The sequence below is a fragment of the Eurytemora carolleeae genome, unplaced genomic scaffold (genome assembly GCF_000591075.1).
Source record: "Eurytemora carolleeae unplaced genomic scaffold, Eaff_2.0 scaffold97, whole genome shotgun sequence".
Taxonomy (NCBI): Eukaryota; Metazoa; Arthropoda; class Copepoda; order Calanoida; family Temoridae; genus Eurytemora; species Eurytemora carolleeae.
In genome coordinates this window covers 176,252-191,594 of record NW_019396042.1, presented here as the reverse complement: position 1 = coordinate 191,594, position 15,343 = coordinate 176,252, and the positions used below count along the sequence as shown (strand labels likewise).

Genomic DNA, 15,343 nt, shown 5'->3' with positions numbered 1-15,343 from the left:
GAAAGAAATAAAGCCCCCCCCCCCCCCTACATCAAACATGCCAACTCCACCATCCCCTTTGTGAAAATTCCTTTTTGCGCTATATCACATTACTGTTAGATTACAAATATCTAATTATAATTTTTTTCTGAGGGGTTAAAATTAACATTTTTTACCGGTCCCAGACACACTGTGCAAAGGAGAAATGAAAAATGAGACAATAATATAAAATCTGATTTAAAAAAATAGTTCAACCTTTATTGCACTAATTCAATTTATCAAAAAATTACCTGGTATGCGTATATATGATACTGTGAGACAGGTTCATGATCTAGCACATTTAACCCCATAGTCCAACTAAGAACCACCCCCTCAGATCCTTGTCTTATAGTAAGGATAGGCCTAGGAGGCTGACTCTTGAGGCCAGGCATCATCAAAACCCGTGGAGAGTTAGGCAATGGAGCTGGATGACGATTCACAGGCAGAGCACCGAAACCTGGTGTATTGACTTTAGTTTTAACTACAGGTCGAGTAGGAGTTGGAGGAGGTCTGTTTGAGCCTGGCGATGGACTTTCATCATCAGATAGATCTAATTCCACTATCTCTGGCTGAGCTTTGCCAGAAGGTTTGGGAGAAGTTGATGCTTGGTTTACTCTGTTAACAGTCAGAGGTCTGGAGATCATGGTATTGAGAGATTGGGTTGGTTTAACTACTGGTCTTGTACTTGGATTTACAGGACGAACAGGTGGACTGGGAAGTGGAGGCCTAACTGCCCCTCCGCTAGGTCTAGGCTGAAGTACTCTTCCTCCTCGTCCTCGAGGAGCTCCACGGTATGGAACAACACCACTATTGCTCATGACAACTTGAAGACCAACGCTACGTGTAATCTTTTGCACTCCTGTCTTGGGTCCTGGCAGGGTTCGGTCCACCAAATACTTTTTGATCACATTCTGGATATTGTAAAGCTGTTTCTTTAAAGATTCTATCTGTTGCTTTTGGTTGTCAAGTGTGTTTTTATTAGTCTCGTCTTTTCTCATTAACTCCGCCAATTTGCTTTCACTGTGAATTCCATGAACAATTTGCTCCACACAAAACTGTTCCAGGGACCTTCTTGGCATCTTTTTCATCTTTTTCAGCATCTTACTAGTCAAACCATTCATAACTGGGTTAGATTTGATTTCCCCATTAAGGAGTTCAGATGTTTCCTGGGTTCTCATCTTTTTGACAACTGGACTGATACTAATTCCATCATTGGATCTTTTTTTCCCTGATCCTGAATGTGTTTCTTCCATGAGCATCTTCTGATCAGCGGCTATCTTGTTTATCTCCTTGACGGCCTCATTGTAGTTCACCACGTCTTCCTCTATCCTGAAAACGTAAAATATTTGTGCTGAGAATCCAAATCAGATGTAGATGAGCTTCATAACAGTACAGGGGTGTATATTTTAATGGAAAATAACCCCCCCCCCCCTTCCCAGAAGTTAGATATGTTTGCATGGAGCGCCAAATTGTTTTTCGCTGAATTGGGAAATTTAAATAGTTTACACAAAGCATACAATAAAAGCACAAATTTAAGTATTTCACAAAAACTATTTTGTTTTGTGAATTGTTGCTAATATAGTTTAATTTGTACATCTAACATACACCTGTAAAATAGTATAACATTTCTCTATCTTTATATAAAACTGCAGTAGTTGTTCACAAGTTGTGAAATTAAAGTTTCATTTAAACTTATTTTATCATGTTGAGATTATTTGAAAAAAAAAAAACAAGTTTTTGTGGATGTAAGTCAAAAATATTTTATTGGAGACAAAAATGTGGGCGTGGAAACAGAATGGCGGAGGCTTGGAGAGGTAGCGAGAGGTGCGGAGACGGTTGTGCAGGGCTTGGAAGACATTTTGCATATCATAAGGCCCCCAAAGGTCATTTCGCAAGGCTCATGGCAGCCCTACACACCCTCCCTCGTGTACGTGAAACTTCGACCTTCTTAAAACTTAGTTTAAATCTTGCCACGTCATTTCACGTAGCTAAGTTGCAGTATAGCAGGATAGAAATGAGAAAAAATACGCAGGTTAATTTCGTAATCAGAAGATTTCTGCTAATAAATTTAGAATTTGTTAATGAAGTTTGGAGGTGACTGTGTAAAAAATATTAAAAATTAATGATAAATCCACTAGAAACCCCTTCTAAAAGTCCATTTTTTGAGCCTTTTTTCTATAGATTTACGAAGAACAAGGCTCAGAAAGAACCTTTGACAAGTAAAACATTTTGTAATATCTCTGTATATATTAATAGAAGCCGGTTCTATTTTTGAATGAATACTCATATAATTGCATAGGAGCAAGATATGAAGTTTCCGGAGACTTGAAACCTCTACAAAGTGACCTCTGTCAGCTCAGATTTTTTTTCTCCGGCCTCGTTGGACATAAATAGCCCATTAGCCCAAAAATATAGGAGCAAAAGAAAAGAGAAAATATTATTCAAATTATTATCTAACACATTGAAGAAAAAAAAATTACACTTTTTGCTTTTTTCGTCCTAATATAGATGGTGGCCGGTTCTAATTTAAAAATCTATGTTATATAATTGCCCAGGAGCAGGATATGAAGTCAAATTGTCGATATCTCTTCTCAGAGACTTGGAACCTCTTAAAAATGTCATCCGTCGGCTCCGATTTTTTATCTCCGGCCTCGTTGGACATAAATAGACCAACTTTTTTAATATACTCCCAATGATCCCCAGAGTACACAAAAAAATCATCAAGTTTTTCATGTCATAATAGGGTGTCAAACATTACGTCTTTTGATCAAAAATTTCGGAGTAGAATAAAAGAGAAAATATTTATAACCACATTGATGAAAAAAAAAATTTCAAAAAATTAATTTTTTGTGAGCATTTTCCTCTCTAATATAGATGGTGGCTGGTTCTAATTTTAAAATAATGTTATATAATTGCCTAGGAGCAGGATTTGAAGTCAGATTGTCGATATCTTTTCCAGAGACTTGGAATACTTGAAGAGTGAGCCGCAGAAGACACCAGAGTCCATAAGGCGGATTTCAGTTTGGTTCTGGACGTGTTTAGTTCCGTCGGGAATTCCAGACCAGTATTACTCTATTACTCCGAGATATAATATATAATATAATTTTTACAAAAAATGTTATATTCATAACAATTATTTGTTCTTTAATTGTTTTTAAGATCATTTGTAGTAAAGATTTAAACAATATTTTTAGACAGCAAGGCTGGAGACAACAACTCTGGGCCGACGCATTTTACTATTCAAGGTTCTAGTATCTTCTGGGGGTTATTGGTAGTGTATATAAAAAATTGGGCTATTTATGTCCAACAAGGCAAGAGATAAAAAATCAGTGCCGACGGAGGACATTTTTAAGAGGTTCCAAGCCCCCCCCCCCCCGAAAAAATTTAGAAATTTTTTTCATCAATTTAAATAATATTTTCTCTTTTCTTTGGCTCCTATATTTTTGATCAGAACTAGTCACTTTTTGCATAAAAAAAAAACAAAAAAAAACAACGCAATTTTTGACACTCTGTTTTGACATAAAAAACTTGAGGAATTTTTCTCTTTGTTTTTTAGTGTATTCTGTGGTGTCATTGAGAGTATGTATTAAAAAATTGGGCTAATTATGTCAAACGAGGCCGGAGATAGAAAATCGGAGCCGAAGGAGGTCACTTTTCGGAGGTTCCAAGACTCAGGAAAGAGTTATCGACAATCTGACTTCATATCCTGCTCCTAGGCAATAATGCAACATTAATTTTTGAATTAGAACCGGCCAATATCTATATTAGGGAGGAAAATGCCAAAAAAGTGTGATTTTTCAAACAAACAATAATTTTAACACATCGTTGCCCAAAAAAATAATTTTTTGCATTTTTTTTTCATCAATGTGTTAGATAATAATTTAAATAATATTTTCTTATTTCTTTGGTTCCTATATTTTTTAATCAGAACTTGTAACTTTTTGCATCTAAAAAAAAATCAAAAAACACGTATTCTAGGGATCATTGGAAATATATATTTTAAAAAATGGGCTATTTATGTCCTACGAGGCTGGAGATAAAAAATCGGAGCCGACGGAGGTCACTTTTCAGAGGATCAAAGTCTCCGGAAAGAGATTTCGACAATTGGACTTCATGTCCAGGTCCTAGGAAATTATATCAGTCTACATTCAAAACTAGAACCGGCTGCTCTTAATATTTACAAAAGATATTACAAAATGTCTTACTTGTTACAGGTTCTCTTCCTGAAAAATTGGGGAAATGAGTGTGTGAAGTAGTGACCCTGTTCAAATATATACCTGCAATCGTCATCATCCAGTATAATTTCATCCTGTGTTTTGTTCTCCTTTACTGCTGGTTTATCCTTTGTAGAGATCGGTGGGGCAGTTTCCTCCTGTCGAAAAGAGCAAATAACTAAATCATCCATATATAAATTTAGCTTGTCTGTCTGTCTGTTTGATTGTTTGTCAAAATTTAAAAAATTTGTATTGAAAAGTTTTATATTTTCGTAAAAATTTTGAAAATGCGCGAAAAAATATTATGAAATCCGCAAACTTTTTTTTGTTTTTGTTTTTTTTACTGTACAAAAAGAAGATGCTCACAGATAAAGCCACACTTAAAAGTTGAAATAGAAGATGGGCGCGAAAAAGCCTGGTATAAACATAATTTAGTTTCAAGGACTACAATTTCTAAAGGATTAAAATAAGTCTATTTGCAATTTCCTCGTCCTCATCTATGTCAGACTCGTTGAGATCGACTGGCTCTATGCTAATCTCATTTTGAACTTCAGAAGATTTGGCAGATTTATTTGCGGCCTTAACGGGTATTTCTTCAATGTCATCATCAGAGGGAACATCCTTTTCACTTTCATTGACCATCTTCAGATTCGAATCAACTTTTACATTTGTATTTGGTATCTCTAATATATCATCCTCGTTATCGGATTTATCAGAAGCACAATTTTCTTCCTTCTTCTTTTCTGTCGGCAGTAATAAGTCAAAGATATCAGTCGATTTTTGAGCATCTAATGAGTTCTTGTCCTTGACTTCCGAAGAAGTTTCATCTATAGGCATTCTTCTGTCTGGTTTATTCTGCAAATGAAATAATAAGTATAAATGATACCTGAGCTAACTAATATGTACTTTTAACGGAAAATTTTTTTTTAGACATTGTTCTACAATAATTTCTTGTAAATTTTTGTCACAGCAAGTTCTTTTAATTAAGAGACAATCTGAAGTTATGAAATGAAACCAATTCCACGTTATTTATTTATACCGAACTGTCTCATTTGTCCTCTAAGTGACCTTAGAAAAAACGAGTTACCCGACCCGCCTGCACCCCCATTAGATAATGAGATGTGAGCCTCAGGGTAGGGGGCCTGTTATGATCGTATACTGGTAAAGTAAGGGTAAACACTGCAGATTAGATAAACGCAGATAAAAAAAAATCCATCCATGTACTCATCTTTAGCATCCTCCTCATCCATCTTGGACTGTACTCAATCCTTCTCATCATGTGTTCAATTTTCTCACTCATCACACCCTGTACTCATCCTTTTCATCCTTCTCCTTTTTATCCTTCTTCTCCTTCTCCAGTGCTCATCCTCCTCATCCTTTTAATCCTATCCATCAATTATGTATCCCTATGATCCTTATCATCTAATCCATGTTATCTTGATGAAAAAGATGAGTAGGGTGAGTAGGATAAGAAGGATGAGAGGAGTGATTACAAAATGAGAAAGTTGTGAGGGATTAATACAGGATAATATGGATAATACAGATAAAAGGAATAAGAGCTGGTGGTTGAGAAAGATTAGAAGAATTAGAGGGACAAGAAGGAAGAGTAGGATGACCAGGTTGACAAGGAGGAGATGGATGAGAAGGATGAGTAGAAGGTTAGATGAATGAGAAGGATGATATAAGAGTAAGAAAGATGAGGAGAAAAAGTACAAGGTGAGATGAATGAGAAGGATGAGGTAAGGATGAGAAAGACGAGAAGGATAGATGCATGATGAGAAGGTTTAGAAGGATGAGTACAGGATGAGATGGATGAGAATTATTAGTATACGATGAGAATGATAAAAAGCACAAGATGGATGATGACAGAAGGAGAAAATGAGAAGAATGAGAAGGAGGAGAAGAATAAGAAGAATGAGAAGAATTAATACAGAATGATAAGTATGAGAAGTAAAATAAATAATAAAAAGGATGAGAACAGGATGGTACAGGGTTAGAAGGATGAGTGCAGGATGAGGGTGAGAAGGATCAAAAGGATGAGGACTGAGGAGGATGCAAAGGATGCAAAGGTTGAGAAGGATGAGAAAGCTGAGTACATTATGAAGGGGCGAGAAGGATAAGGAATTTTGTTAAAAAGCGGAAATGGATGAGAAGGTTGTGTAATGTGTACACATAAATGCTCTCAGTTCTTTATTTTCATTAAAAATGTCTTAAAATTTATATGCTAGCTACATTCATCATGTTTGTTAATCCGTTTTTAGATGAAAAAAAAATGATCAGGGAATTTCTCAAAAACCACCATTGATTGATAGAGATGGCAATCGTTTTCTTAAATGAACGAAATTTTTGAGAACGAACAAAACTTTTTGTGAAGAAAGATGTCTTTATGAAAAAAATTACCGATGGATAAACGAAATGGATCGTTCAGAGAAATAAAAAACTTATGTTTTTTTCAAAACCAACGAAAAAATAAATGATTTAAAATCGTTCGAATGATCTTGAAAAAAACTATCACTTCTTACTGAACAAACGATTTCTTAAACAAGCTTTTTAAAAACGAATGAAATAAATGGAAATTAACCGATTATTTAGATATTTTTTAACGATTGAAAAAACCCGAACCAACTGGGTCGTTAATGAACGATGAATTAACAAAATGAAATAAAGTGGAAAGTGTCCATCTCTAGCCCTTGGTGGATTTTTTATTTCAACCTTTTAATCTACTCTGCATAACCCTTTCTTTGACGGGGAATTGGTTTCATTTGATGACTTCAGATTGTCTCTTGAAGTTGAAAAAACCTGCTATGCCCTTAAAAAAAATATTTGTTTTTTAAAGCAGTCATTGAGATCAGTGTGCAATTCACACTTATGTATGGTAATTTCCAATGTCGTGCATTAAGTACTGAGTGCATACTTGATTTGAAATTGTTTACTAAAGTATTTAAATAGTACCAGGGATTTAAGATCTATTTGTGTGCTCTCTTCTGAAGGTTTGACAACTTCCGTGCTCGCTACCATTTTTTCGTTTTCTTCAATCTCTTCTGCAATCTCAGCTTCATCTGACTTCTTTTCTGAATTAAATTTATCTATTTCTGCAATCTCATCTTTATTTGACTGCTTTTCCGGATTGATTTTATCCATGTTCTTTTCATCAACCTTCTCAGCTGAATTGTCACATTCCATATCTTGTTGATCCTCTTTAGATTTTTGAAAAACATTTTCCTCCATTACTGACTTTTTGTCCTCGGTTCTATCATTTCTATTAAAATCTGCATCTTCTTTCCCTAGGTTATCATCATCTGTTTTATCTTTCATTAATTCAGAGATTTCAGCTGAATTAAAGCTCAGTTTATTAATGCTATCATTAGTATTGCTGCTTTCTGTGTTTACATTTTCTTCAGAAACCTTTCCAGAAATATCGGCATCCTTGTCACAAGTTATACCAAGAGCATCTGAATCGTCGTTATCATTATCTTCTTCATTTCCTAAACTCTCCTCTTTGCTGTTATAATTATATTCTTCATCATTCAAAAGAATCTCCTCTTTACCGCTGATATCTTCATTCTTCTTACCACTTTTGGCACTAACAGCATTTTTGTCGATTTTCTCATTTTTATCTCCTTCTTCCATTGACTGCACCTCCTTCACTTCATCTTTACCAGTTTTACAAGTATTTTCTGCTTCCTCTATATCATTGTCATGTCCGTTATTAACATCATTGCTTTCAGGCTCATGGAATAGTCCGTTCATGCTGCTGTTAAACTTGTCTAAGAAAAACCTTATATCTCAAGTTCCGTTAATTTTAGGAATCAGAAAATTAATACTCAAAATAATTTGAAAACTATTTTTTGAAAACATAAACTTTTTTCACATTTAATGAGATCTTAGATTGTCGAGGCTTAAAAGAAGAAAAGAATTGTTTCATATTTTAAGTGCACAAAAAAGGATCTAAATTTCCTGATTGTTTTCAGATTAAAAATAAGTTTTTTCTCCCTTGAGACTCAAATGAAGATGCAACATTCATCCCAAAACCTAAAAAAACAGATTTAGTTTTTAATATTTATCTCAGACACCTCTGAAACATGCATGTAACCTCCAACCCAGAAATGTCTATCCTTATTAATTTGCTTACACCTTATAATACAAAAACTATGCTTAACAATCACAATTTCTATTGGAATCACAATATCTATTATAATCATGGTAAGCTTTCAGATAAATGCGGTTTAAAAACAAGACAGGTTCTAAGTGCCCACCTTCAGGTAAAGATTTGCACTGTAGAAGCCTGAAGCCAGTAGTGGAAAATTCTTCACAGTTTTTTAAGATCTCAAAATCTTCCTGTTCCTTCTTTAAACCATTCTCATCAACAGATCCAGTTGCTTCCTTCTTAATATAAATAAGTTTGTCTGGTGCTCCACTTCTACCAAACCAACCAGTAACCCCAGGAGTGGTCACTTCTTCTTTACAAACTTTTAACTTATCTTCCTTGTCCATCCCTTTGTGTTTCCTGCCAAATGGATTTATTTTCCAAATTGTAAAATACCTTCAATCATTTTACTAAAAAGTGGTTTTAAAGAATAAATAAACTTACTCAATTTACACAACTGCTCAACTGCTGGAAATAAGTGTTTGATTGCAGTTTTTCTTTGGTAAATTTCACAGGAAATTCTATTGAATTGAGGAAGGGGGAATAGTTCTGGAAAATATACATCCCTGACTTTATTTTTTGACTTAAATTTCTTGCTTTTATATCCAAGTCTGTTGATCTTCTTGAATTGATGCTTTCCCTCTATATCTTGCTCATTTCCATTGACGCTTTCTATCAGCCCAGAACTTACCCATTTAATCTCATGACTTTCCCCTTTAACCCATAGACTTTCAACTTTAACCCCATGACTTTCTGCTTTTACCTTATGATTTGCCCCTTTAATTTCATGACTTTTGGCTTTATCCACATGACTTTCCACTTTAACCACATTATTTTCCACTTTAACCACATGAATTTCCACTTTAACCACATGACTTTCCTCTTTTACCCCATGAGTTGCCCCTTTTACCCCATGAGTTGCCCCCTTTACCCTGTGAGTTGCCCCTTTAACCCCATGATTTCCTCCTTTAATCCCATGATTTCCTCCTTTAACCCCATGATTTCCTCCTTTAACCCCATGATTTCCTCCTTTAATCCCATGATTTCCTCCTTTAATCCCATGTTTAGCCCCTTTAATTCCATGAACCGCCCCTTTCTGGCCCCATCTGCGTCTTGCCTCCTTCAGAGGGATGATTTCTCCTTCAAAATCCACAAGTCCTTGTTCTCTCAGCTCCTTTTTCCTTTTCTTTATCTCCCTTCTTTTGGCCATCTCAATCTTTTTAAGAGCTCTTATCTCTCTATGAGTCGGCATTGCACTTATTGAATGACTAGCATTTAATGATCAATCACAAACTTTTTTTAAGACATGTACATTGTACATGGACTTCCAGGTTGGAAGTTTCTGATGCACTTTAAGAATGTCAGCATCTATGTTTATTGTTTAATCCCCCCACACTAGTTCTTATTGCATCCCCTGAAAATTTGAAAAAGTTCAAAATAGTCTAAAGCTCCTTAAAATGTCTTGAAGCAAAATGCTCGTTTAAAAAAATAGTTTACTTCAGTTTTGTGAGGGAGGGAAGGCGCACCACACCTTATTATCGTCCGACCACAAAAAATTGTCACAAAATCAAATTGCGCTCACCATTATTTCTTCCGACCACGCCTTTTTTCATCGGGGCATTGTTTTTGTGCTTTTAAATATATTTTTTGTGCCTTTTCACCCCTTTTCTCAAATTTAGGCAACATGATGTTGTTCAAAATGGTTTTGATTTGTTTATGACTTACTTAGTTTGTTAAAGAAATTGTTTTCAGGGAAATTTTCGCAAAACTATTTTGATTGCCTTACTGGTGCAGCGGAGAGTAAAGTATTGTGAACACAACAATAACAATAAAATTAAGTGATATTTAATACATTTCATGGTTGGTAATAGAAGGAAAAATAAAAAGTGTTACAATTGCTTTTCTACGGTTGAAATATATGTTATTTTCTTCCTGAAAATAACATTTAGAGTTCAGAATGATTGTTAGTTAGAAAGTTTTTTGAGTTAAAAATGGATTATCAAAAAATATGTTTTCTTAATTTAATTCCAAAACTATAGCATTTAGGCAATTATTTGCTTTCTTCCTTAGAATCTACAACTAATTAATAGTTTTCCCAATTGTAACATTGTTGAAGACTAAGCATGCTTTAAGGGATTTGAAAATATAAATATCAATTATTTTTCTTGTGCTTACTGCACCCACATCATATGTTCTTCTTTAAAAAAGATTACAGGGTAAAAGATTTTAAACCATTATTAGTGTCATGACGTGGCTCAAAAATTGAATAAGATGATTTAAGGAACACTGTAAAAAGACGAAAAAATGCCAGATCAAAAAAAAGTGTAGTCGGAAGAAAAAAATGTGAGGGCAATGCCTTGAGAAGTTGATTTTGTGACATTATTGTGGTAGAACGAAAAAAAAGTGTGGTGTGCCTTCCCTCCCTTGTTTTGTAAGGGGAAAAAATTGAATCTTTCACAGAAATATTATGTTTACTATAATAGCTGTGATAATTTATATACAGGAAAATCCATAATCGAATGTTTTACATGAGATAATACAATTTAAATACATATTTAATTATTTATCATAAAAAAATTCTGGAAGTCATATAATCACCCCACAAATCCCCGGGAATCATTCCAGTAATTGTAGGGGGGGGGGGGTTATTATTTCTCAAACTGTAATCATCGATCTATATATGTTCTTAACATGGCCGTTTACTGTCTTCTTTCTCTTATATAAAGCACAATTCATGTAAAAGTAAAGTTTTATGACAATTTCTTGATTGTGCAAAAATTTTCAAGATATTTTCAAAGGTGTGAGTGATTGTGATGTCTTAATCTAATCTTATTTTAGAACCAATTTTTTTTAATATCCGTATACAATCTTCTGATTTCATAACATAGTCATGGAAATCGATTAAATTTTATAATTGATTTTGAAAAAAAAAAATTACCAATATCTTGCACCAGTTTCATATCAGCTGTCACTCCATCACTTGATAAGCATGCCGGGATTACCTAAAAATTGAATTAATAAATGAAGACGACATTCCACGTAGTTTTAATTTTATGGCTATTAAAAATGGCTGAATATATATTTATAATTTCAATGGCGGACTCCATGAAAACTACACTGCACACACAGCTCTGTGTAAAGCGAGTGTACAGCTCTTTGCAGAAAGCTTTAATATTCCTATAGTAAAGCAGGAATTCTAATATTAAGGTTGAACATGATAATCTTGAATTTTAATACCCTAACCCTAAACTTTTTTTTTAGAAAAGTAATTTCTTAACATTTAAATCTATAAATACCGAGTTTCAGAACTCCACTATATTCGACTCGTTCACAATTCACGATTTAACGAGGAGCTGTGTTTGACGGGTTCTCACTATGTCGGCTGGAGCAGAATTCTCAGTTCACGATTCCACTGCTCTGCCTGCAATGTCGGGCATGTCTCGTACCGTTCCGCCGTTTAGCCTGCTCTGCCCTGTCCTAATTATCAGCGCCATCTATACCCCTGTCGCCTTGTCGCAAGTACTTCTCTGTTTCGACAAAGATTGACTGAAAAATGAAAACTTGAAAGATATTATATCATATAAATTGACTAAAAGTATTACATGGGAAAAAATAAATTTTAGAAAGAAAGTGAGTTTCAACCTTTATATGTTGAAAATGGAGTATTGTGTTGATCTAAATTGTAACCATTAAAATCGTCAAAAAATGTTGAAAATCAGGGTTCCCTGTATTTTTTTCTGTAACAGGGCATGAAAAGAGATTTTTAATAAATTATCAAAATATCATGCATGGGCTATACCACCCTATGTTAAGGTATTTTATTGAAAAAAAAATACAGTTATATATATGTTGCATCCCTGAAACAGGGTCTACAATAATTTTCATTTAAAAGTGTCTGACTGGGTGACGTCATCCCCGCTGTGTAGCTGGGCCGCTGGCAGTCCTCCCGCCCCGGCCCGCCACACTAAGCAGCACACTGCACTAGCCAGCCGCAAGATTTTAGATTTGTCGCAAATCTCGTTTTTTAAAACTTTTGAAATTTATATATTTTTTTTTGTAATCGAATGTTAAAAAAAATCCGCGAAACCTTTTTTTCTCTCAAAATCAAAGGTCGGAAAAGCAAAAATGTGTAAATATATTATTTCTATCAGATTCTAGAATTTAATTATTAAGATTGAAGCACGAATCACAGAAAATTTGCCAAATTAATAAAAAATTCGTAATTTTCAGTTCTGGTCTAATTTTTAATGAGAATTTCTTTAAATCCTTCAGTTTCTTTCTTCTTATTCTAAAGTTAAAAACATCTACGCGCGTTCAGTTAAAAACTTGGGAGCCATTAGAAAACAACTTTTCCTTTAAAATTAGACCAGAACGGAAAATTGCGAATTCTCTTATAACAATTTTGCGAATTTTTTATGATTCTGTAATTCAATATATACAAAATTTTAGAACTTGATCAGGGGCGTATTTAGGAATTTGTCCAGGGGGGCTCAGCATCCGTTGGGGCCTGAAAACCCCCTGAAATCAATAGATTTCACTGGTCCAGGGGGGGCTTAGCCCCCATAGCCCCCCCCCCTGATTACGCCCCTGAACTTTAAATTTTTAGAGAGAAAAAAGTTTCACAGATTTTTTGGGCCATTGGAGTACCCCAAAAAAAATTCCAAAACATATTGAAAAAATAGCATAGGAGAGTTGCACAAAAAAGTACAATTTTGCACCAGACGCCGCTATAATCGCACTTTTTTTTTGACACCCTGTATTTCCACGTTTCAATCTAAACAAAAACAATTTATAGCTATATAACTTGAATATAAAGATTGAAAGAATTGTTAAAAATGTTATCGGATACTTTTACTGCAATAAGGGGGCAATAAGTCCAGTTTTCCAATTATGCGATTCATGAATTCCTGGGAAAGGGAAAGTATTTTTAGATATTTTCACTATCAGTTCTGCCACAATTATTATGATATTGCTGTAGTACCAGAGACGTACGAGAGCATTTGTATAGGGGGGGGGGGCACATTTTGTTGGCCCCCTTGGCAACATTGTGCCCCTCCTTAAAAACCTCTTTTTTGAAAAAAAATATTAATACCTTTTTTTACTATCCCTCTTAATACTGTGATGTAAGCTTCAAGGGATGATGAAAATATAGATGGAAACGTTTCTAAAAAAATATCTATATATTTTATAATAAATTATGATATCAAATATATACACTGAGGGCAGTATTGATAAAAGCTTTTTTTAAATAAAACTTTTTTAGTTAAGGGCAAAAAACTTAGATTTTAAAGTATTTTTTTCTATACGATGTTTATGTTTATGTTTATGTTAGGATTATTTTCAGGACTCATGGAGGAGTATATACGAAAATTTCCGATTGTTGTCATGATATTCATAACAGTTGGGGAACTCTAACACTTTCTTGCCTTTAAACCCGAGCATTTGGGGGTTTTGGGCGTTTTCTGCCTTATAGAAAGCGAGCATTAGGCTTAATGCTCGCTTTCTCCCTTATAGAAAGCGAGCATTAATTAGACCTAATGCTCGTTTTGCCTTATAGAAAGCAAGCATTAGGCTTAATGCTCGTTTTCTGCCTTATAGAAACCGCTCACCTCCCAAACTTGGATCTGGGTGTTTTCTAGTCCTATAAACTATTAATTTTGAGTTTTCTTGTCATATAAATCGCTCTGTCATGCTTTTTCTAAGACTTTTTGTTTTTCTCTTTTTTATTTATGATTTGATTTATGTCTCCATTTAATTGTTATAATTTTTCATCGATAAAATCAAAACCTTTTTTACATCGCACAACAGCAGACAGACATGATGTCCGATATTTGTATTACACATAATTGAAAGCACATTTTTCTTTTTTTTCTTGGTAACTTTANGGGGGGGGGAAGGAAACGTATTACTTTACTTTACTTTGCAAACATAACAGAAACTTTTAATGTTTTTAGACTTTTAAAGGTTTTACGACAATATGAGGAGGTTTCAAAAGTTTAAAACTTTATTCTGTAGAAATTTTCTTTTATCAAATATGCAAACGTGCTACCCAAGAAGAAAATTTACACAGAATACAACTTTAAATCATTGGACCCGTCTCAGATACAGGGTGTCCCAAAAAACATGGGAATTTAGTGACGAATTCGATATCGTCTTTATGAATAATTCTTTGATTTAGTATAGTGATACCTACTGAGAAAGCTGTAATCTGTAAGAGTTTCGTCTGCTATGTTTACATTTTGTTTGTTTATGTTTTGACTGCAACCGGTTGTACTTAGTAAAACATGAAAATTACAGTATGCAAACAGAGTAAACTTGTCCATATTCACTGTTCATCTTGCGGAGACATTTTAGACACATCTTTTCAGTCTTTTACCCTTTTCATAAAATAAACTCTAGCAGACATAATAATATTATGGCTTTTGAAATTAGGTATTACAATCATAACTTAAAAAGACGATATCGAATTCGTCACTGAATTCCCATGTTTTATGTACAGGAAGCTGATGTTTTATGTACACTCAAAAATGTTTAAACTAAAGTGTGTGCATTTCTCAGTTTTGAAAAGATCCGAGTTATAAACGTACCCGCCAGACGAAATTATAATTACATAACATTATTTAAAATAAACAAATTATTTTATCAATTGTGCTCAGATCCCTAAAAATTTATATTTAAATAAAAAAAACATTTATGATACATATTAAAACAACGGCAAAAAAATAACATTAAGCTTACATGTTAAAATTTAATCTGCTCCAGGTTGAGCAAAAAGGCTCAATGATTCAAAAGTTGTGACGACTGGAAGGTCTGGAAGGTTAGCAAACTCCTAAACCTTGTAATCATGTTATTTTCCCAAACAGTCTCAAACTCTAGGAACTCTTTGTTCAGAGTAACATTCTCCCAGTTTGTAAAGTCTTTACAATCCTTGTGGTAAATAAAATTGCTTTCTCAGCAAATCGTG

The 15,343-nt window shown here is 34.2% G+C and overlaps 1 protein-coding gene across 2 annotated transcripts in view; it reads right to left on the bottom strand.

Annotated features, from left to right (window-relative positions):
* LOC111701108 (activating transcription factor 7-interacting protein 2) overlaps positions 1-11,863 on the bottom strand; it is an 18,254-nt gene extending 6,391 nt beyond the window's left edge. The window contains exons 1-7 of one of the 2 annotated variants that reach the window (XM_023472263.1): positions 11,676-11,863; positions 11,318-11,381; positions 8,226-8,264; positions 7,185-7,999; positions 4,719-5,087; positions 4,296-4,390; positions 270-1,347 (exon numbers count right to left, since the gene is read on the bottom strand). In XM_023472263.1, coding sequence (XP_023328031.1) covers positions 270-1,347; positions 4,296-4,390; positions 4,719-5,087; positions 7,185-7,999; positions 8,226-8,264; positions 11,318-11,339 — 2,418 coding nt within the window. In that variant the 5' untranslated portion in view covers positions 11,340-11,381; positions 11,676-11,863. Of the gene's footprint in view, positions 1-269; positions 1,348-4,295; positions 4,391-4,718; positions 5,088-7,184; positions 8,000-8,225; positions 8,265-8,488; positions 8,619-11,317; positions 11,382-11,675 lie in introns of those variants that run through there. The other variant, XM_023472270.1, reaches the window with a different exon arrangement.
* Positions 11,864-15,343: the final 3,480 nt, after the last annotated feature.